General features: G+C 34.5%; 3 protein-coding genes across 3 annotated transcripts; 1 reads left to right on the forward strand and 2 right to left on the reverse strand.

Moving 5' to 3' along the window:
• Window positions 1-371: 371 nt before the first annotated feature.
• LOC141687483 (putative LRR receptor-like serine/threonine-protein kinase At1g63430) lies at window positions 372-4,884 on the reverse strand. The gene is made up of 13 exons (XM_074492775.1): window positions 4,242-4,884; window positions 3,877-4,015; window positions 3,670-3,741; window positions 3,442-3,585; window positions 3,208-3,357; window positions 2,824-2,940; window positions 2,686-2,750; window positions 2,104-2,361; window positions 1,817-2,022; window positions 1,596-1,728; window positions 1,361-1,518; window positions 959-1,174; window positions 372-848 (listed from the first exon to the last, which is right to left on the reverse strand). The coding sequence occupies exons 1-13, from the start codon at window positions 4,306-4,308 to the stop codon at window positions 603-605; spliced, it is 1,971 nt and encodes a 656-aa protein (XP_074348876.1). The 5' UTR covers window positions 4,309-4,884; the 3' UTR covers window positions 372-602.
• A 12,394-nt stretch (window positions 4,885-17,278) lies between these two features.
• Window positions 17,279-18,825, reverse strand: LOC141686561 (phosphate transporter PHO1 homolog 7-like). The gene is made up of 7 exons (XM_074491586.1): window positions 18,665-18,825; window positions 18,329-18,586; window positions 18,150-18,255; window positions 18,036-18,080; window positions 17,805-17,954; window positions 17,473-17,550; window positions 17,279-17,377 (listed from the first exon to the last, which is right to left on the reverse strand). Exons 1-7 carry the CDS (start codon window positions 18,823-18,825, stop codon window positions 17,279-17,281), a joined length of 897 nt encoding a protein of 298 aa, XP_074347687.1.
• Window positions 18,826-23,734: 4,909 nt separating this feature from the next.
• LOC141686562 (uncharacterized) lies at window positions 23,735-24,586 on the forward strand. Its single transcript, XM_074491587.1, has one exon. It carries the CDS (start codon window positions 23,735-23,737, stop codon window positions 24,584-24,586), a length of 852 nt encoding a protein of 283 aa, XP_074347688.1.
• Window positions 24,587-24,947: the final 361 nt, after the last annotated feature.

A 24,947-nucleotide genomic window follows, 5' to 3' on the forward strand; every position in this document is an offset into this window, starting at 1 on the left:
AGTTTGGTTCATTTACAACTCTAATCAAATACTTGAGTCATTCGAAAAGCACTCTATACATGTACATTTCATGTATTTCCACTCGTCTTTGATTTCTGTCTAATAATATGACATTGAAATTATAATCAACTCTCTGAACAATTAGAATGAAGCAAACGATGGGCAACGCAAGGTTACAACTTATACGTAACACCCTTTTAGAATGAGAACCACTGAACACAATTCTTGTTATGTTCTCAAATTGACAGTGATCCGAGAAAAATCTATATAATGTCGTGTTATGTTCTGAAATTGACATTGATCCGAGAAAAATCTATATAATGTCGTCAAAAACCTTATTAACTACTTCCGCAAAGTACAATGTAGAAAAATGAAATGGAACAAATGGCTATACTTCAAGTTACATGTAAAACAAAGAGTTATTACATACACAACATGATGAATTAGCCTAAGGGTATATGAGTAGAAGTTGTATATATCTTTTGACACTTGAAAGTTATTTACATGATCTCCAGTCCAAGTAAAATAGTTGGACCAGAAGTAGTAAGAAGAGTATTACAAATGTATTGTTCTAATCTAATATTGTGTTAGCTTTGATCTGGTCATGGAGAAAGCGCAAGTTCTGCCCATGCCAAAGACGAGGCCTTAATCTCAGAAGAAACTGAAGTGTCGATTCTGCTTTCTAAAACGGTGCATAATTCCTGCATTGTTAGTTGTACCAGTGGATTTGGTTTAATGCATAGACTAGCCACTTCACATATCACTTTAAGGTCATCTTCTCGGAAATGTTTCAACTCTGGATCCACCACTTTAGACATTACTTCTGGCAGATCAAGATATTCTTTAGCCTGCAGAAAGGATATTTCCAGTCATTGGTAAATCACCATCAAATGTTGTAGTCAATGGGCCATTAGGCTCTATGAAATAGGAAAACATGCTTCCGCAATTTTGTACTTACCCAGTCTACTAGACATCCTTTTTCTTTGCAGAATGAAGGTCTTCCACTAATCAGCTCCAGAAGTAGTACTCCAAATGCATAAATATTACCCTGGACATCTAGATGGCGACTGTCGAGGGTACTTGGAAGAACACAAACAGCACCTTCACAGCTAATTGCACCAGAATTTTTCTCTGATCTTGAAATTATTGTTTTCCAACTCTCAAAATCAACTAGCTGCAGACGAGAATTTTCTCTTAATCAGAATGCCAACAAAACAGTGGACCATTTAAACAGAAATCAAGAATCACCGATCCGTCTATGACACATGGAAGGGATTAATGAAAAACTGTAATTGAACGTCTGCATAGGCAGATATGCATCTTTTATTTTCCAAATTGTAGCAGAGCCATTTCAACATACCTTTGGAGAAAAAGTATCTGTAAGATAAACAGAATTGGAGTTCAACTCAGATATAGTGAAAGGTGGTTCAATTTCTGTGTGAAGATATTTGAGTCCCTTGGCAATGCCTATAACAATATTCATACGCCTTGTCCAACTTAGCTGACATCCTTCGCCATCTGCAGTTGAATGGGATTTAAATTTTGAACACAAATGTCTGTTGAATAGTCTCCATGTTATAAAAAACCGTACTTACAATGTAGGTGCTCATACAACGTTCCATTTGATGCATATTCAAAAACCAGCATCCTCGTAAATGGAGAGCTCTCTTTACAATAGCCTAGCAGTTTTCCTGCATTCTCGTGATCTAATCTTGCCAAATCTGCCACCTATTTACATCATAACTAGATAATTTAATATTTTAGGTTTCAAGCGTACAGTGTACACTTACATTGCATTTAGTTAAAGGCGATCTACCTCTTTCTGAAAATAAAGCTCAAGATAACCTGTCCAGAGCTCTTCTTTGATGCAAAGAGATATAACAGCAATCTCAGGACCACCTTTAATGATGCCTTTGTAGACAATACTATCGGAGGAGGACCCAATTATGTTGCTAAAATCTTCACAGGCTACTTCAAGGTCTTGTCTGCTGTACTTTGCTACATCGTTTAAAAGGCCAGTTTCTATACCAAGATAATTAAATTGTCATATTGAAGGATATTTTGAATTCAATGTGTGATAGATCAGCATATCACAAAGCCTACCTAAGTACATTGTCGTATGGTCCCTGTAAGTAGTTGATTTTTTCCAGGGTATTATGATGGAAGACTTATTTTTGCATCTTCTTAGACCCACGGCGAGAGCCACAAGAAATAGAGAACCGAACAATACACCTGTAACTATTTCAACAGCTTTAACCCAAGAAGGCTTTGAATCATCATGATGATTGGATGTTTCTTCACGCGGCCGGTGTTTACTCTGGACCCCTGAATGGCTTTTAGGAGGAGGGGGAGGAGTACTGCCTGTACATATCTTTAAATATGTCACTTCTAACCACAATGCTAAAGTCCAATCTAGTTTAATGAAATTTGAAAGTCACATGATACTACAAAATGGTTTAAACTTTAAATATCTAATACAATTCTGATCAGATTTTTGAAGTATAACAGTTTGAGCATTCACGATAAACAATTATATCCTCTGTTTTCCATAATTATTAAAATGGATCGTTCAGGATGATGCCTTAAGTTAAATGACACCCTTCGTTCAAATTTCCAAAAACTGCATTGAGTATTAATTAACTAAGCAGCTAATACATTAAAGGAGAGATGAAGACAGAAATTTACCACATTGATGCATAGGGCGCTGTTTGGGGTCTCTGTCTAGGAGGCAGTTCCCTTGAAAGCTGGAGCTGCACAATAGAACTAATTCAGTAAAGAAAACACTGAGAAATATAGATTAGCCAGACAGAGTAAAAATTATACTTTGGAAGATATTGCAAGCACTTTGGCACGCTACCAACAAGGAAGTTGTATGAGAAATCTGCAACTTTAAACTGAGAAGAGCGACACAGACCTGCAGGATTCCCACTTGAGACATACCTGTAGCATTATTTTATTTACAGAAAGTGAAGCAAGTTAGAACCTCAATATACGTGACAACTGGAAACCCTCTTGTATAGCCAAGGCAGGGTTCAAAAGGTTAGATAATCAATAATCTTAATTCTTAACCATGGATTAACAGATGTAATAGCCAAAGGTATTAGTAAACTCAGGGCCAGTAACAAACTGAACGTGAAAGTGAAAATTTTACTTTTTTTTGCAAATAAAATGGACTAATAACTTTTTTTAAATTTCTGTTTCACTCACATTCCATGCATGTTCGATGAAACTCGCGAACCATTATTACCAGGAACAGTTCCTTGGAGTTTGTTCCTATCCAGCCTAAGTTCCTCAAGGTCCTTTAAATTGCCAAGCTCTGAAGGCAACCTTCCACTCAACCCATTGGACTGAAGGTTTCTGTAATGAAACAAATGAAATAAGAAAATGCAAACATTGTAAATAGATCCCGAAGATAGGACTTAAACAAAAATATTTACTCACAGTTTAATAATACTGCTCAAGTTTCCTATCTCAGGAGGGATTGGTCCAGATAATTGGTTCGCCCCTAAATCCAACACCCTGAGGTCTTTCAACAAGCCAATTTCTTTGGGTATTATTCCAATGAATTTATTTCCATGTAAAACCCTAAAAACATTGGAAAAGTTGTCGCTTTTATGACAAAACGACCGGACCAGAAAAATATTCAACAAATGTAGAATAAAATCTTACATTTCTTGCAAGGAGGATAGATGATAAATTTCTGGCGCTATAAATCCCTTTAAAGATGAACCAGACAGGTTACTGTTAACAGTATTTCACAACAAATAAAAACCTCAGATTAGGGTCCAAACATTGCAGAATCAGCTTAAATGCACTCGATTCTTATAGTAACAAAACATTAACAGATGTACATCAAATAAACAGAACAATTCTTACAGCTTTATCACATGATCACTAGTAATCGAACACGAAATGCCAGACCAGTTGCAGGGATTTGCATCCATAGAATTCCAACTTGACAAAGCCAGAATAGGATCATCAAATATAGCTTCCTTAAAGGCAGTCAGAGCATCAACTGTAAAAAAAATCAAGAGTTTCCACTCAAATCTACATATCATAATCATATACAGCATACAAGTACTACTAAACTAATCACTAACAATGTCAATGATCTTTCGAAAAACACACACATAGCAGTAAAAACTAAAATCCCATATTGATTTAATTATTACACTCTACAAACACTAACTAAATCAAGATCTACTCAAAATCAAAACCAAAAATCACCAAAAAAATAGTACCTTCATGCTCAGGAAATGCATCACAAGCAGCAAGAAAAATCCCAAGAACCACCCATAAAGAACTCATCTTTTTGCACCTCTTCAACTTTTTTAAAAATTCAACACCAACCCAGAACTTAAAAAGCTCATTCAAACCAAACCCACATAGCTTTCTTACTAAATATAGTCAAACACAAAAAAAATAAAAAAAAAATCAAGAAAATTTGAGTGATGGGCTAATCAAGAAACTACCTAAACAAGCTTAAATGAGCTATCTTTCAACTAAAAATCAAGAAAATTTGAGTGATGGGCTAATCAAGAAACTAACTAAACAAACATAAATGAGCTATCTTTGAACTAAAAATCAAGAAAGATCAACAAGAATCAATAAAGATCCCCTTTTTATTGAGCAAAAAGCTTAGGAGTAAATGCAAATCTTTGATTTTCAACAACTTGTGAAAGAAAATCACTAGTGGAGTCTGGAGAAGTAGTTTAAAAATTGCCAGTAATAAGATAACTTGGATTCGAAGAGAGGTTTAGTAGACACAAGTACATTAAGACATATAAAAGTATAGATACAAATGATTAGAACTGAAACTAAGGAGTTACAGATAATGGGTTTATGGGATGGAATAATGTTGTTGCAGTTTGATAAATTTGGCGGCTTTTTTATTTAATTTTTGGCTAATTTTCATGAAATGTATAAATTTCTGTTATTTTGGTGATTAGTGGTTGTAGTGGATTGTTACAGCCAATGTTAACTAGTATTATCTTTAAGGTTTGATATATTTGTTCGCTATAATTTTTTACAGAAAACGGAGAAATTTTTACGCAACGAGGGTGGATTATTAATGCACCCTCTTCTATCACTTATCATTAATAGTGTAAAATGTCAAAACGGGAAACGTAGGACGGAGGGAGTATTTTGCAAGGATTGATATATCTTTTTGCTATATTTTTTTACGGACAACAGGGAAATTTTTAAGTATTGAGTTTGAGAGGGTGGATTAATAATACACCCTCTTATATTTATAAAAAATTTAATATTAAACAAATTCGCGAAAAATTATGACTAGTTATAAAATTTCTTACTAGGAACATGACCATGTACAGCATATGAACACACAATTCTTGTTTCTTGATAACTGTAAAGACTAATGAGAAATTTTAAGAACATCATTTTCACTAGTTTTTATTTTGATAAGCTTGAAAGGTTGAAAATTTTGAAAACAGTTGAAAAGAATCTTCTTTCTTTATTGGGAGTATTTTCTTGTTACCAATTTGATGTATACAATTAATCAGAAGTTAACAATAATTTTTGTAACCAAAGACTCCATTTTTTGTCACACATATGACATGAGTTGTTTACAGAATCAGTTTGGGAGAGAGATTCTTTTGTGAATATAGACAAAAAAATTATGTTGAATTGATAATCTCAAATATTTTTCCTTCTATATTTATAAAATTAGTAGTTTGGCAACGGTGTTGAGCAATAGGTTCATTTTTCGAATAATCGTTTTCAGCATCCGAGTACTAGGTCGAATATTCGCTAAATTTGGATGGATCGGCTGAGAATTCACTAAAATATGAATCGGTTAACTCCGATTTCGAACGTGAAACAGAATAGCTCAAACGGCGAAAATTGATTGTACCCAGGTTGCGTTTTAAAAATTTGAGCAATAGGCTCATTCTCCGAATAATCATTTTTAGCATTCAAGTACTCGGTCGAATATTCGTTAAATTTGGATGGATCGGTCGAGAATTCACTAAAATATTCGAATCAATTAATTCCGATTTCAGCAATGTCCAAGTCAACCGATTTTTAAAACGATGATACTTAATAGACCAAGAATAAAATTTTATCACTTAAACTATTTTATCACGCTCGAAATCTTATTATTTGTGTTATCTCTTTTGATGCAAATTTATGTGCATGTTGCGTTTACAAAAGGCACCAAAGCTAAAGTAAGATGCTTTAGAATCCAATGGGTAACTAGCTGTTCAGCAAAGAACATGCATAAGTGAGGCATATGTAAATAATTCAAAATAATGAGGTTTTAATTAAGATAGTCTGTAACAGCCCGCACTTCCGGACTATTAATTCTAAATCGAAAACTAATACAAAATACAATTATTAATCCAAAATTCTATTACAAAGGAGACTATTACAAAAGCGCAGCTAACGGAAACGGTCCAAAAGTCAATCTACTCCAAAACTAAGGTCCTCGAACTCCAATGCTATACAACTCGAATCTCGGACGAAACCTGAAATTGTAAGAATGAGCTATACAGCCCAGCAAGAAAACAATCGATCCAACTAGTTGGCCAAGTAACATGTCCACATATAACAAAATACAATAATCTATACGATACGATATACGAAACAAACAATTTCGATACATATTCTTATTCTTTTTCGATACATACGATACACATAGCACATAAACAACAATAATTCAAAACCCATAATTCATGCCACGACCACTACAACCCGGTGATAACGGTCCTAAATTTTCAGAAAACTGTCACTATAATCCGGTGACTGCGGTCCTAAGTTCTTATTCGATATTTTCACAAACCATGGCACAAATCAAAGATCTCAAATTATCGTCTAGACATCACATATATACATCGATACATATTCTATATCACATAATAATATCAAATATATGATCACTTAGCTCAAGTTTTGATAATCAAATATAAACGCACAACACACAATTTTAAAAACACTAGCAAGATCGATCGAAAACTTACCTCAAAATCTGACCAGATCTGAATTTAGCTTTTTTGACCCTCTAAACGACGTTATCTTAGAAAATACGAAACACGAAAGTTGAAGATAACGAAAAGACCTCTCCGAAAAGTCCAGAATCACTGAATTCCGACTTACGATGAATTTTCTACGAATTTTACAAGACTGCTGATTTTTGCTGAGAAGAGCCCTACGAATTCTTATATAAAAAACGAGAAAGACGAATATGGTGTATTTATAACGATACAAAACCCCATATCTTAACCTACAAGTTATCCATATTAGAATTGGATCCAAATTATAGGCTCATTAGTCTAATTCAATTTTAAATCCTAGTCCTTGTCTAATTTTAATCCTTTTTATTCTATTATTCAATTAATAATCTAATTCTAAAAATTACAGGATATTACATACTACCCTCCTTAAAAAGAATTTGGTCCCCAAATTCACAACAATCCTAAAGTTCGAGACACATCTACCCCCTGATCTACCAAAGGTCAAACTATGGTCCACAAGATCGAATCCTAGGGAATGTACTAGTCCCATACCTAATACACTCCGAAAGACAGCCTGCTCTGATAACAACTGTAACAACCCACGCTTCCGGACTATTAATTCTAAATCGAAAACTAATACAAAATACAATTATTAATCCAAAATTCTATTACAAAGGAGACTATTACAAAAGCGCAGCTAACGGAAACGGTCCAAAAGTCAATCTACTCCAAAACTAAGGTCCTCGAACTCCAATGCTATACAACTCGAATCTCGGACGAAACCTGAAATTGTAAGAATGAGCTATACAGCCCAGCAAGAAAACAATCGATCCAACTAGTTGGCCAAGTAACATGTCCACATATAACAAAATACAATAATCTATACGATACGATATACGAAACAAACAATTTCGATACATATTCTTATTCTTTTTCGATACATACGATACACATAGCACATAAACAACAATAATTCAAAACCCATAATTCATGCCACGACCACTACAACCCGGTGATAACGGTCCTAAATTTTCAGAAAACTGTCACTATAATCCGGTGACTGCGGTCCTAAGTTCTTATTCGATATTTTCACAAACCATGGCACAAATCAAAGATCTCAAATTATCGTCTAGACATCACATATATACATCGATACATATTCTATATCACATAATAATATCAAATATATGATCACTTAGCTCAAGTTTTGATAATCAAATATAAACGCACAACACACAATTTTAAAAACACTAGCAAGATCGATCGAAAACTTACCTCAAAATCTGACCAGATCTGAATTTAGCTTTTTTGACCCTCTAAACGACGTTATCTTAGAAAATACGAAACACGAAAGTTGAAGATAACGAAAAGACCTCTCCGAAAAGTCCAGAATCACTGAATTCCGACTTACGATGAATTTTCTACGAATTTTACAAGACTGCTGATTTTTGCTGAGAAGAGCCCTACGAATTCTTATATAAAAAACGAGAAAGACGAATATGGTGTATTTATAACGATACAAAACCCCATATCTTAACCTACAAGTTATCCATATTAGAATTGGATCCAAATTATAGGCTCATTAGTCTAATTCAATTTTAAATCCTAGTCCTTGTCTAATTTTAATCCTTTTTATTCTATTATTCAATTAATAATCTAATTCTAAAAATTACAGGATATTACATAGTCAAAGCTCGAATGGAGTCAGCTAACCCTGTTTTAAGATGGTTTTAAGCTCATTAGGGTTTCTTGTCTGTTTAATTAATTAGTAGTAAAACACTGCTTTTCTCCACATTTGTGTGCTGGTTGTCAATTCTAACAGCTAAAGTACACCGAGATTTGTAAATTCTATGTATATTTTTCAGATTCTTTGGCCCTCTAGAGTCTAGACATACAAAAGTAATAAGAAAAATTCTCATTGATTTTCAAATATTGTGATTTTTAAAACCGGAATATGGAGTCTTTGCACTTTTCTATTTTACCTATGGTTTGCTCAACTGGGGCTTTAAAATGATCTCGGTAGAATCGGATAACCCGCTTTCAAGTATCGTATCGTTTTACTTTTAGTGTGTGGAGATTTGGATTCGGGATCATATTATTCGGATACAAATTGATCTCGGATATATGAGGACCGAATCAAAACCGAATATGAGTCGGTACCGTATTTTCATTTTCTAACTGGGTAGTTTATGATCCACTGGATACGAGTCAAATATGATCCCACTAACATCAACAATCATTTTTATTTTAACTATTCAGATGATTATTAGTATAAAATAAATATAATACTATAAAAATAATAACCATGAAAGTCATATTTTATAGAAAATTAAAACTTATATAAGATATAAAGACTTACAAAATAATTATTTACTTACAAATATAATGTGTTGAAAATATATTCTACATGTGGGGTCAAATCGAATATGAGTCATGGATCATATTTGGATATTGGGATAGAATCATTTTATAAAAAATAATATAAGACTTAATTTGAGCGGGTATAGGAGTGTTCATATTCGGGATCATATTTTATCCGAGTTTAATATTTCCACAAATTTGGACAGTTTACAAAACGGATATGAGACATGAATCATATTTTCAAGCCAGATATAAGCCGATATACCGAATAGTCCGGATCAATTTACTGCCCTAAGCTCAACTAGTTGAGATCATGATTATACTGATTTAACACTCTATGAATCTCAATGCACGGATTTAAGTAGGTGGTCGTTTATTTAACAAATAAAAAAAATAGGTAGTTTTGACAACGAGCCCCTCTACATGATTAGTCGAGTTATGCGTAATCTGGACATTTGGTTATTAAAAAAGGCCGGACGACAGAAAAGGACCATGAAGATTGTTTAAGCAGGGAGGGTGGTGGATTACTGAGGATGCTTCCAAGCAAAGGCATTAAAGTTCAATTCTGGTAGCTTTCACAGGTTCATTGTTTATTTTAAAAACTTATTATATTCATTTATTTATTGAAAGTTAATTATTTATTGTTCAGTCAATCATGTATGTCGTAACGTCACAATTTTTGAATGCAAGATTATTATTATATTATGTTTTCCTGAATTTCAGCTTAAACAATCTCTGACTTGTTATCTTTTGATTTTTTTCAACTCTCTCCGGCCCTATAAACGTTTCTTCTCGTGTTGGACATGTTTATCAATGCACATTTTTCGTTGTTAATAACTTAATATCTTTAATTTCGTATTAGTATTAAATATAAAAATTTCATTGTATTAAAATACTCATAAAGACGAATCCACAACAATACTATATTTGATCTTATAGATTATGCGTAAATTACTAGTCAATCGCTTACCATGAATAGTGTAAAAAGTCAAAACAGGAGATGTTTTTCGGGACGCAGGGAGTAGTTGTTTTCTTTCAGTTTGTTTGTACTTGTTAAAAATGTATTCATATTGTTATATAAACCCCATTTAAAGCTCATTATATGAGTGGAGCTTTGTATTGCAATTAAAAAACAACTTAAAAAATAAATTTATTTCACAAAAATAACTAAAAAAATATTCAAAATTGCACATTTACGACAAACTAGTGTTGTTACTTCTTAACATTTGTACTTTTTTCACTAATAAAATTCAAATTTATTTCGTTTTCAGTATTGCAACCATAAGGGCCTTGTTTGTTTCGATGCAGTTCAGCTATAAAACTTGAAATTCCTTGGATTTGAAATAAGTAGCGGTATTTGGTTTGTTATATTTTAAATCGAGTAATGGAACTCCAAGGTCCAAGGTTTCTATATTTACTACAAAATATGTGAAGTGAGTTACCAAGATTCACCATGGTCAACAAAAGTTACATAGTTATTCAATATAAAAATATTAAATACTTACCAAAATTAACAATATAATTTGTAGTTGCATTGTAATAAACCAAACACAAGTATTCTAATTACCTTGAAACTTGAAACACAAGTATTCTAATTGTAACTTGGTTACGGAGAAGTTTAACTTCCCTATGTATCTACAAAATTGACGAAACAAACGAAACAAAGGATGTGATTTCGAGACACTGACAATGGGTTTCGGTTCTAGTTTTATTCAAAAATCAAACCGAACTAAACCATCCTTTCACCTAGTTGTTACTACTTAAAATTTTATTTCATACATATATTTCTTTAAAAAAAATACAAGTTTCAATAGTTTTAATATTAACGCATCAATCAATTATTTCAAGAAAATAAATAGAATCCGGTCCATCCTAAAATTAGCCCGGTCCATCCTAAAATTAGCCCGGTCCATACTCCAGTATTTTCCCTTCCCAACAAAACCCATATGGGCCTTTCTTAAGAAGCCCGTCTCTCAGTCTCTCAAACAAATTTATGCCCTCTGAGCCCACTAACGGCCTTATTTTATTTTTCAGTCCGACTTGCAACAACTTCAGATCTTAATATGGCTGGAGTTGGATAATATATATATATATATATAGGGTAGCAATTCACAGAGCTATCTTGTATAGTGGTCCGTAGAGAACCCTTATTAAAATAATATAAATACATAATTTATTTTATTTTTCATCATATATAGTTATAAAATTTAATTACCAAATTAAAAAATGAAGTTGAACACTTTTTTTTATTTAAAAAATCATTTAAATTTGATAAAATAGTTTAAAGTGATTCTGTAGTATAAACACAGTAAACTCACATTTATCCAAACTCATTTCATAGTGGAATCAAATTAAATTATTTTTTTCAAATAAAACATTTTATTATATTTAAATATAATTATTATTCTACATTAGCAACAAATTTGATGAAATTATAGCATGGAATCAAAAGGGTTCTCTATATAAGAGAGCTCTCTCGAAGAAAGGCTTATATATATATATAAATAGGAGAATGATCAAATACAAACTAAAATTAAAATAGAAACTAGGAACCAACGTAAGCCATTAGATCTACCTAATCTAATGGCCCCCCCCTAAATCACTCCACCCAACTAATCTGCATCTTCCCACACCCAATTTCAGTTTTTCCCCTCCGTTTTTAATTTGATATTTTCCGTCAAATCGTAATTTTTTTTTTAAATCCGATTTCACTGTATTTTTCTATATCTCTTAACTATCAATTTGCATACCATATGTGCTATATTTCGAGTTAATTTTTTTAAAAAAAATATTTGATTTCTATTTTCTATTCTAAATTGGTTTATATTAGAGTAGCCCCCTATATATATATAGAGACAAAAGTTCAATAGAGTCCGTGTTTTATTTGGAGACTTGGAGTCCTCTTTATATGCCGTTAGATTGGATGAAATTGACCACTCATATTACATTAGAGGTGTATAAAATAAAACATAAAACTAACTGTATTACTTTACATTAAATCAAGTAGTTCATTTTTACTTACTCAAATATATTAGGCTATAACTTTTATCGGGCTAAGTTATGCATTAGAACTCTATTTTTATTTATTTATAAAACAAATTTCCAAATTTAAATTAAAAGTAATTAATTAATATGTACCCGACACGAATTTTTCGATGATCATATTATATTAATTTTCTTCAATAGTTATATTAAGTTGATATTGTATCGGTAAAATTTTCACTCTATATAATATTATATTAAAATACTCGAGAGGACAATTAGCAGGATAAGTAAAATTATTTTATTTATCATCCACTTACTTTACTTCTTTCTTAACTCTCGGAATGAGGGGTAAATGATTGAATTAGAAGATGTTATTGTACACTTTACTCAATTTACATATAGCTTATAAATTTAATTTTGTTGAAAAAGTAAATTATAATTATTGAACCCGTTCTTATTATAAAGTGTCGGTTTGAGAAATTTTAAAATAAGTAACTTATGATTTAAATTGAATAAGTGACTTACAAATGATATGTAGAAAAATACGGTGTTTGGATAATTTTACTTATAAGTCATATTTTTTATTTAAATGAAGTAAAATAAATAATTTTTAAATATAATTATCTTAATTCGTGAATTTTAAATTACGTTAACATTTTAAAACATAATTTTTTAAAACTAAAGTCGATAATAAACAAAAAATGAAAATAAGTTCAAAAAAATACGGCATTATTAACATTAAACTTATCAGTTTATAAGTTATAAATCCGATTTATAAATTGGGTCGATAAATAGTGTCCGAAAAGATGTTACGGACTAACTTATAAGCCCGTGCAAAACAAGCCCAAAGTGTTAATGACTTGAGTACTTAAATTAATTAACAAACTTAAAGATAAGATTGTACACGAAGACATGTTTAACTTACTAGGCCATGAATGATACATCTGAATATAGCGTCAATTTAGTCGGTAACTCAGCGTCACAATGTATTAAATTATTAATAATGGTGTATTTCAACTAATCGAAGTTAGTCGAATGTATTAAACTAATAATAATGATTTACTCTCTCTATTTTTTATACGGATAAAATAATAATTTTAAAAATTTTATTTTTGTAAATTAAAATATATAACTTAGATCTTAATTTCACAAAAAAATTGAAAATTATTATTTAATTATGTGATCAAAAGATTGTACTAGAGAAATCGTGATTTGAATCGTTGTTTTTTTGACTCTTCCTCTTTCCAGGAAGATGATCCCGACCGTAATAGGATTTTTGGGATAAGGACTAAACTAAACAAACCCCAACTTGCTCGCGGGTTGGCCCAATTTCTTCCAATACCGAAGTTAGTTCTATACATATGACCGATAACGAGAAGTGGCTCTATTTCATTATATTCCGTCCATATCCCAATTCCATTTATTTAATATCCCTTTGGTGTCATTGACATAACAGATGTCGTTTCTAGTCTATCTCTCCTGGCGTAGATCTACTTGTTGTTAATAAGTCGGTAAGAGTATTGTTCCGATAGATAACTCTTCTATAGAGTTCATTAATATACGAGCTCATTAGTTTACCCCCGTCTATCTGAACGATCGGTCGTAACTCAGGAGTCTTGAATGAGCCCCTCGAAAGCTTGATGCAAATAAACGAATTTTTGTTCTACGTCTCCGAGCTATATTTCCCCGTCTAATTCTGGTCATTGAATAAATGAAACTTTGTTGGGCCAGGAGGGCCTCTTAACGCCTGTAAAAGTGGCTAATTCTACTTTCTAATAGAGTCGTTAGTTCCTTTTTTTGTTGAGAATTCGTCGTTCCCTTTCGTGTGAATTCCCCAGCGGCGACATATAAAAAAGAGGGAGTACATGAGCAAGAAGCACCAACTCATCGAAGTTAGTCGAACTAAGTATTCTATTCGTTCTAATAAATTTTTAACATTATTCTATTTTTAAAAAAAAATCTCATTAGATTCTTAATATTCCTAAAATTACATATTTTCTTTACTAATATTGATGAATCTCGTTTATTACCTCCGGTTTCTTAAATTTTATTCATTTGTTTCTTAACTTTTATTCATTTTTCTTAATCTAAGTGATCGCAATGCTAATAATACGAGAAATGCTAAAATTTATAAAACGGTTCTCAAAATCGTTATTAAATGATTATGTGTAAACTGTGTACTTGATAATTTTTCTGAAAATGAAATAGTATCCCACATGCATATATCACAAGTTAAAACGTGATAAATATCACAACAAATTTTTTATGAAATATTTTGAGAACAGATCCGAAATGTATAACACTATTCTTAATATATAACGACTCTAATAATATAACGGGAACGAGGGAGTACGACATTAAGACATTAACAAAACGATCTAGTTCATAATAATGTATTAAATTAATGATGATAGTTTCTATGAGCTGCTACTTAGCAACTCACCGAAATAAATCGAACTAAATATACTACTCAGCCCCGGCGAATTATTATCGTTTCTGGGAGAGTGTTTGACACGTATTTTAAGATGAATATAAAGTATAGTTCTATATTTTTTTTAAAAAAAAAATTGTTCTGAATAAAAATAGAATGTTTAAACTTTTATTCAGAAAAAGAAAATTTTAATTTTTTTTATAGAATTATACTTTTTATTGATTTTAAAATAAGTGTCAGAAACTTTTTTATAAACGATAATAATTGGGAGGGACGGAGAGAGTATCAAACTAAGTACAAATTTAAAAAGTATAAGTCCGTCAATGATTCGTACTCGAACCCATCAAAATTGATCGTAATGTATTAAACTAACAATAATAGTTTATATAAATAGGAGGGAACCAATTGAAGTTAATTATAAAAGTACAACTCTAAACAAGTGTCTTTTAAAGAGCTAAAGTGCATGCGCAGCGGAACTAAAATAAATAATCACAAAATAATTTTACTAATCTTTGATAGCTTGTGATTATGACAAGTTAGAAAAACATGATTAATTTTGTATTAAACTAAGTATTATATTTAGGGGTTCGGTGTGTGATAACCGTTTGCCACAGGCGAGTTATATAACGAACGATTTTCTGACCGTTGTATGAACCATCCAACGACCGTAATTAAAAAAAATAGTTATAGGACCGCGAATATTGTCTGTGATTTGGAAAAATTACCTTTTTGCCCTTTTATCACGGACCACGAACATTGTTTTTGATTGAGACTTAATGTTAATATCCATTTTCACTTAATAAATAGAAATTTATTTCAGATGCCAATCGCGAAAAATGTCCGCAGTCCGTCTTTTCGGGCCGCAGACAATGTTCACGAGTACTTTTTTTTTTATCACAACGGTTAGATAGTTGATACAACGGACATAAAACCGTTTATTGTATAAGGGCTCGTGACAAACCGTTGTCCGAGACCCTCCTCTTATATTTATTGTTACTCCCTCTGTCCCATTGAATTATATACATTATTTTTTGGCATTCTTTTCAATGCTCGTTTTTTATATTTAAATTTTTATTCAAAAAGAAAAATTAAAAAAAAATATTATGAAACTATACCTTACGGAAGTCTCAAAATGCGTGTAAATAGTGAACGTATAGAGCATGTTGGGACGGATGGAGTAATAAATTAACGTACATGCAAACATCACTACTCAAATGGACTTGGATAAGTTCGTACCCAAATTAGGTCGGTTTGATATTTCGTTATTTTAACTAGAAATAGGAATATTCAACTTTTTTGATTATGTGGTCTAGGACTCGTATATGAGTTGAGAGTGTTGAGGTGTTCGAAGTTGATTGAATTTTTATTTAATGTAATTTGAGTTCGTTTGATATAGTTTGTCTTTGTGAGAAGAATTGACTTCGATATTATCTATTTAAAAATAAGGTTATTAACTCACACGTGTTACACTATTTCAAACTTGAGATGATGTTTAAATTTGATAAACTTGATATTGTTTCTTCTCAAACTTTGAAATTAACGCGTAATTTTTCCGTTCCAAAATAAATGTCGTTTTAACTTCTTACACGTGTTTTGAGTTATAGTAAAAGGTGTTTGCGAATATTATTTTTCAGTTTTTTTGGAATTAAAATTTATTTTTTATATTTCTATTCAGAAAAGTAAAATTTGAACAATAATATGTGGGATTGTATTGTTTTTCACATTTCAAAATACGTGTTAAAAGTTAGAGCGACACTTATTTTAAACAGAAAAATATTGTAAAAATTATTAAAAATTCTGAAAATGAATAGCATAAAATACTTTTGATCGATTTTTAACTTTCTTTATAGTTAAATTTAACACATACAATTTTTTTTGATAAATTTTGAACTATCAACTAGGGATGGTCGTCGGGTTACTACGAAACCGTGTACACTACACCATAAATGGCCTACAGCAACACCAAGAAAATGTTACAACAGGTCCAAAAAAGTGTTACCACAGCCAGAAAAAGGCCTAAGGTAACATAAAAATTAAGTTGCTTTTTTTCGAGTTACCTTTGGCCCCTAAGGTAACATTACTTTTGTCCTGGTGTAACATTCACATTTGTGTTACAATAGCTGTCAAAGGTAATAACAATCTATGTATATAGTATCACAATATGTATGTTACCTTTGGACTTATAATATCCAAAAAAAATGTGGCCCACTTGTGGGCCCCACTGGTGGGCCACAAAATCATTGTAATATTTTTTTCGTACTGTAAAAGTTTTATAATTATTTGTATTATATTAAACCAATTTTTTTGTAACACTTATGTACCTAATGTAACATATTTCTCAAAAAAAAACTTGAAAGGATTTGTTTGTAAATTGAACATGCCATAAACCTGTTTTTCAGACAAGTCGACAAAATAAACAAAAATATGCTCTATAATGTTAACCAGAGCTTCTTGATCTGTAACAATGTCAGGCACAACATCATGGGACTCAAATCCCCAAAAAATGGCTTCCTATCCTGGAAAATCCTAACTAAACTTCATCAGATATAAAAAGGCCTCCTACTTTCTTGATGGTGCTATGTACAACAAACAGGTAACCTGGAGCCAATTCAACAATACCACCAACTCCCTGCCACAAAAAGGAGGTGCCTCAGTTGTCACAAAATATTTGCTTTGTATTTTGCAGGAACTAACTATTGGGAAAAAATATATCAATAAGGTTACCTGAATTGCTTCACAAATAAAACCAGCAACATTGCCTGAAGTACCAAAATGAATGAGATCATGAACGTCTTTAACATACTTTTCACCATCAGAACCAAAAACTCCTTTATACGTGTCGGTCGTATTTTATAGAGTAGTAATACTCTATAAATGTAGTAATACTCTGTCTGACAATTTTACTGATAATACTCTGTAATGCTAAATTAATTGGTTAATTATAGTAATACTTTGTAAATGTAGTAATATTTTCCGTTAACACAGTAGAATTATAGATGGTGATGATTAATATCAGTTTACAGTTTATTTCAGAAATTTTTTTGTAGTAGTAGCACCTGCAGAAGGCGCCATGTGTAAGGAATCGTAGCAACGATGAAACTGAAAGTCTTGAAAACGTCATTTTTACTGCAACTGTTATCTCTAAGTTTGTAGTTGCCAGAGAAATAGTAACAGATATAAAACTCGAAGCTTCTGAAAGCTTGGACCTAGAAAATATTACTACATTTTCAGCATACATTGCAGGAATATCTTGGTTAATTGGTGTAACATAAATATATTAAACATACCTGACTAGTAAATTGATCTGCCAGTATAAAATCTGGAAGTACAACCTGCAGATAAGAGACTAGTGAGTTGATTATGATTTTTAACTGCCAGAGACTCGTAGCATAATAGTGTACCTTGTATAGAGGAGCACCGATAACATGAAACAGGCATGTGAGAAAGAAGAAGCGGCTAGGACGATATATAATGTTGAATGGACAGATGAGAATCGCAATTACAAGTTGTAGGCAGAGTGAAGTTGGATCAGTGTACTTGGTTTAGACCACAGAATTTACGAAGGCTTCATGATCTTACCACAACTAAAAAAAGAGGAAGTAGCTCAGTAAATTCTTGATAATCCCCTGTTTTAGGGTCCAGTTCCATATCAAGATTAGCTAGCACACTGCCTAAAGCCAAGACCGCGAGGCCTAAACTCAGTAGTAGAACTTCTCTGAAACCTAGTGCAGTAATTGGATTGAAGCAAAAAATAAAGGGATAATTCACTCTATATCGCCTCCAAAAGTATATATTTCCAGCATACATAAGCATGTGTAGTACGATGAAGGCGAACAAACTGCAGAGAATTTTATCATGTACATTAAGTTTTTATTAAAGCAAAAATATAGCCAGTTTGGAGGCGAACAAGTGTTACCTATAGAGGGGAAACAATGTTACCATGTACTGATGTCTGCCTGGATTGTCTAAAATACAACCAGCAACCAGCAACATTGTTCCACGGGGAACTCTATATCCACCAATTGTACATTCATCTGCTGACTCGTGGGGTATAAGATATCGGGCTACTAGATACATTCTCAGAGTCACTGCATCACGCAACAATATGGTATGCATAAACCAGACTTAACAGTTAATTTGGCAACAATGAGTAAACTATACAGCAAACTACATTAGAACAATGACAGAAAAAATTATTCTACAATCTGCAGACTATCTGGACTCTCAGGTTCTCATAGTTCAAAAATACATCAAAATGTCGAAACAATGATTGTAGAAATCTAAACGAATAATTTAACAAACAAGACATTTCAGTTACGGATCACATTAAAGATAATTTAATCATCTTAGACATCATCAACACCACTGTATACGAATGAATATTAAGCTAATAGGTAAAAGATTAAAGAGGTGCCTGCATCAGGCTCATAATAACATCGTCATTGTAGTAATCAGGTTTGGCCTCATTTAGATCCAGCAACACCTGAATCAAAGTTTTAGCCTCCCCTTCATTACCAGAGCCACGGACCTCATCAATTAAATTTTGCATAAACTCATCTCTCCGCTTGCTCAATTGAACAAATTGTTTCTCCAAATTTCTAAACCAAAACAATTATAATGCATCCATTTATCTCTTGTTGCAGCAGATACAAGTTTCTAAAATTCAAAAAAAAGGTCAAATTTAGGAAAAAACTAAGATCTTGAAACTACCTGAGCAAGAAGCTCATCAACAAGAACACACCCGCTAAAACCCGAAAACTCATATCCCCTTTAGCCCACATCAATCTTCTCAGACCTCTTTTCAACATTATGGGTTTGCAAATTCAAGTCCCTCAAGGTGTTTGACAAAAGTTCCCAACGAGAAAGCTCGGCTTGGTACTCGTCTTTAGGTTTTAACAGAGCATTTCTTCTCCGAATCTTTCGATTGTTGTCCTCAACAAGTGGATCTGGAGGGGAGCAGAAGTGGCGGCAGTGATATCGAGGCGAGGGTGCTTGTTGCGCTTGTAGACGAAGCCATCGTCGTTGATGAGCTCCCATTCGTCTTCTTCTGGTAAAGACATTGCGCAAGCGGGAAGACCCGTGAAGCCCCAAACCAATTGTGTTGAATCCTTTTGCAGTAAAGCCCTAAATTGATAAAATAGATAGGGCGTGAATCGATTGAAAACTGAGAGAGACTGAGAGAGATATATTTAGAGTGTAATAGAGCGGCTGATAGCCCGCTTCTCCAAAATTTTGAGCCCGCTTTCTAAAAATTTTGAACCCGCCGCCTCTTCAGAGTCCAACTATAGCCCAACGAGACTCCAAAAAACTGTTGTTATTCACTGTTATTTTTTATTTTTTAATAAACTTTTAAGTTTAAATAGTGTTCGGATTTTTGATTAATAAAAATTATTAGTTACTAATTAGTATAGTTAATAAAATTTAACAAATTTTTTTTTATCAATCTTAGCTAATATTAATATTATTGTTTAATTATATTATCAATATTGATTAATTTTCAAGTCAAATAATTATATATATTTAATTTTTTATAAAATGTTAATTTTTTTATCTATTAACACCCTATTGTAACATAAGTTTTTACATGTTACCATATGTAACACTTTGAAACTATAGTAACATGTTACAAATGCTATGGTAACATAAAAAATACTATGTTGCGGTAGGCTAAGATGAGCATATCTAAGGTAACATAATTTTGTAACACATATGATTAAACTATAATAAGTTTCGTTTTAACTTCTTACACATGTTTTGAGTTATAGTAAAAGGTGCTTGCGAGTATTATTTTTCAGTTTTTTCTGGAATTAAAATTTAACATTTATATTTCTATTCAAAAAAGTAAAATTTGAACAATAATATGTGGGATTGTATTGTTTTTCACATTTCAAAATACGTGTTAAAAGTTAGAGCGACACTTATTTTAAACAGAAAAATATTGTAAAAATTATTAAAAATTCTGAAAATGAATAGCATAAAATACTTTTGATCGATTTTTAACTTTCTTTATTGTTAAATTTAACACATACAATTTTTTTTGATAAATTTTGAACTATCGACTAGGGATGGTCGTCGGGTTACTACGAAACCGTGTAGTACTATCCCTGCCCCCTTTCATGTTCCTGACTTCAAACTTGATCTCCATCCTCGGTCTATTTTTCATCAGAAACTATATATCATTTTCCGTTCCCGGTCCATTTTAATTAAAATTCTTAGTAAACAAATTTTTTCATGCAAGATGGGGGAAAATAGTAGGAAAACTAGATATTCTACTGCAAATTATAATAATTTTGTATTCTGAACACGTGAAATAGTAAATCTTATTATAAAATTAAAGTTCATTTTTCGTAACTTGCTAAAAAATATAATATATATTTTGTAAACGGATAGGTTCGGGTAAACTAAATCGTCTTCGACCCGCTTTCCAACTTTTTTTTGAAATTGTCACAATTTTTTGGCTCGCACCCAAAAAAATTCCCAAAACTCCATCATTTTCGATGCGAGGATCGGATCGAGATTGGGCGGGTCAGAGGCAATGAACATCCCGACTCTCGATGCCACTCGAACAAGGATGATATAAATTCTCCGTACCAATAGGTCATTGAAGCTAATAGTTCTATATTTCGGCCTAAGTTGAATATAATTTCTATATCTGAGTCATTGTATATGATAGGCCAGAAATAATCAGGCCCAGATAGAAGAACAGGGGCCCAAAAGAGATGCCACCCCAGGCCCAAGTCGAAGTGGTCCCCGGTGCCACGTGGCACAGGACAAAAGAGTCAACTGTCTCATGTTACCCAAAATGGAACAATTGCATCCCAGCCATTCACGGGTAATCATCCCAAGACAGCTCTGATGGAGAAAGGACACCTGACCACACAGCCCATCTGGACCGTCCAACCTGTCACCAACCAAGAATGATCAAAGGCTAGGATGAAGAGGTACAAACCCCAAAAACCCTAAATCTTGGGACCTATAAAAGTCCCCAAAAAGAGGGTTTTAGGGGTTGGAAAAACATTTGACTACTACACACATATACACACACCCTCACATATTTTTGAATAGCTCCTTATTCGCTCTTCTTCTTCTTCATCAAGAAAACTCATTTCTTATTCTCACACCGGAGTTGCCGTGAGATACAACCCCCCATCCGGCTCTGTTTTGCAGAGACCCCTACCTAGCAGGTTAACCACACCCAAACCGCTATGGAGTCCGGGTCCCAGCACGTGAGAGAGAGGAGAAGATCTGGGAAGAAAACGAGTTATCATTGGCACTAGAAGGAGGGGCCGAAGCTCCGGTGACGTGGTGTCATCTCCAGCTACGTTACACAACTACAAAACCAAAGAAACCCTCTCTGATAAGAACGAAAACCCTCACCCTCTTTACATCTCACTTTCCTTATTCTTTCTCCAGAACAGTCACACATCCTGGTACCATCACCCGTAATTTGTCCTGAAAATAATGACCACGCGAAAATGCAAAACCTCGATCTCCAGAACCATTCAGCCCACCGTCTCCCCGCCCAGGGACGGCGAGATGGAAGATATAGATGAAGAGCCCCCACAGCTCGTGCTTCATCTCAGGTTCAGCCCGGAGACCAGAGATTAACCATAGAGAAAGCAGCCCACAAGTATGTTGAAACCTCTACAAACCCTTGGGGAAATATGACCCCGGAGCATATTCAAGCGGCCATTAGCCTGTGGTAAGAAAAGAACAAGGATCCTGAAACCCGCCCGGAGGATCAGATTGAACACTCGGAAGAATCCCGGGGTTCAGTCTTAGATCGGATTGGCAAAACCAAGAGGCCGTCAGAGGACGCCAGGGACGAAATCAAGAGGGCCACGCTTCAGGACCGCATCTGAAAGGAAGAAGAGGTCAAGGCCAAAGCCAACATCGAAAAGAGGGTCCAAGAGGAAGAAGCCAAACTAAAGAAGAAGATACGCTGAATCCATGTCTCTTCGGAATCTGAACCCGAAAGGGAATCCAAGCAGGAACAAATGGCCCGGGTTCTCCGGGATCTCAAGAGAAAAGTAGAAGGAGACGTGGAAGTTGGACCGGCGGCCACGCCCTTCACCAGAAAGTTGGAATCCACCCCCAGGGAACTCATACTCAAACACTTCAACTTCGACTATTTTGGCGGGCTTGCAGACCCTGAAGAACATCTCAACTACTTTGAACAAATCTCGAACATATACGACTACAATGACCTCACCAAGTGTCGTTTCTTCACCTCCATGCTAAAGGGTGGAGCACAGAAATGGTTCAGTCAAATCTCCTCCCGGAGCATCGACTCTTGGAAGGACTTCCGGAAAATATTTCTCAAGAGGTTCAGGGCGAACCGTATGAACGAGCTCCAGATGTGCCACTTGGAAACCATACAATAGAGAAGCAGAGAAACCCTTCCAGAGTTCATCAAAAGATTTCAAGAATCGGTCAACCAGCTCTCCAACCTTGAAGAAAAGGAAGCTGTAAATATCTTTCGGCGTAACCTCCACCCAGTTTCATGTGAAGGCTACGTTAAGGATCTAATCCATAGGGAACCCCAAAGCCTCGCTTCGGTCTATGCAATGGCGTCCAAGTTTATCAAAGAAAATGACTCCCTCACCTTCATGAAAATGAATAGGAGAATCCGGGACGATGATGAGTCCCCGAAACACCGCCGCGCCTACGGAAAAGAAAAGAGGCACAGGACAGACAGACAGACCAATTACGTACAGCAATCCAGGGGGACCCCACCCCAGGATGACTACTCCAGGCCCCAGAAGAGCGAAAGGAAGCCCAAGCCTAAGAGGGAACTAAAACCAGAACCCGAGTGAACTCCGCTCAATCGGCCCCGGGCCGACATATTGAGAGAAGTCAAGGGAAAGCCCTTTTATTACCCCCCCTGAAGCCGCTGTTGGCACCGCCCGGGAACAGGGCCCGTGACAAGCATTGCGGGTACCACGAAGATCATCGCCACACCACAGAGAACTGCTTCTCATTCAAGATGTTCATCGAAGATCAGATCAAAAGGGGCAACATGAACCAGTACCTTCAGAGAAGAATTGATGACAGAGATAAACCCTCCGGTGGAGGGAAGCATGTGGTCAACATGATTTTTGGGGGAACCTCCTCCCCGTCCCGGAGTCCAGATGAGGGCAACGATGTCTTGATGATCCAGCCGGCTGAAGATGAGCGCATATATTTCTCCAATGCAAACTATGAAGGCCTGGATCCCGAGCACAACCAAGCCCTGGTCATGACTCTCGACATCGCCGACAATGAGGTACAAAGAATTTTGGTTGATAATGGCTCCTCAACTAACATTGTTTTCGAACATACCCTTAACAGAATGAAGTTGGGACACCTCCGCATGGATCCATGCCTCAAAGACCCTCTCTACGGATTCAGGAAGAATATGATCCCGATCCGCAGGGTAATATACCTCCCCATGGTCTTTGGTACCGCTTCCCGGCAAGTATCTCATGTCATGAAATTCTACGTGATAAGTGTCGCATCCTTTTATAACATGATCCTGGGAAGACCTACCATCACCAAGCTCCGGGCCATCCCGTTTACAATTCACCTGAAGCTGAAGTTTCCCAACCCGGGAGGCATTGGAGAACTTAGGGGGGACCGGGGCACTTCGGGAAAATGCTATGGACAGGCGCTGGTCATGGCTGAAACTGATCCAGAAAACAGAAAGAAGGCAATGGCCTTACCCAAAGGCCAAAGCCGTAAGAAGCATCGCGAACATTTCAACAAAAGGCTAAAGCTGGATGTCAACATGATAGAGGACTCGGGATACAGCGTAACCAACGCCGACGCCTGGATACAGAAATTTGTGGAAGAAAGATAAAAAAACCAAGGTAGAGCCTGCCGCACAGACGTTAGAGATAGAATTGGACCCCGGGAACCCCACCCGGAAGTTGAAAATTGGAAAAGGCCTGGAGACATCCTTTCAGGAAGAGCTCATCTCACTGTTAAAAGAATATGCGGATGTATTCGCATGAACGCCAGAGGATATGCCCGGAATCGATCAGTCAGTGGCAATGCACAGCCTGGATGTAGACCCGAAGAAAAAACCAACCAAACAGAAAAGGAGAAATTTTGCTCCCGAACGACAGCAAGCAATAGACGTGGAGATATAAAAGCTGCTCAGGGCCGACATCATCTGCGAGATCAAGTATCCCGACTGGCTCGCCAACGTGGTGCTAGTC

The sequence above is a fragment of the Apium graveolens genome, chromosome 9, assembly GCF_009905375.1.
Source record: "Apium graveolens cultivar Ventura chromosome 9, ASM990537v1, whole genome shotgun sequence".
NCBI classification, from domain to species: Eukaryota; Viridiplantae; Streptophyta; class Magnoliopsida; order Apiales; family Apiaceae; genus Apium; species Apium graveolens.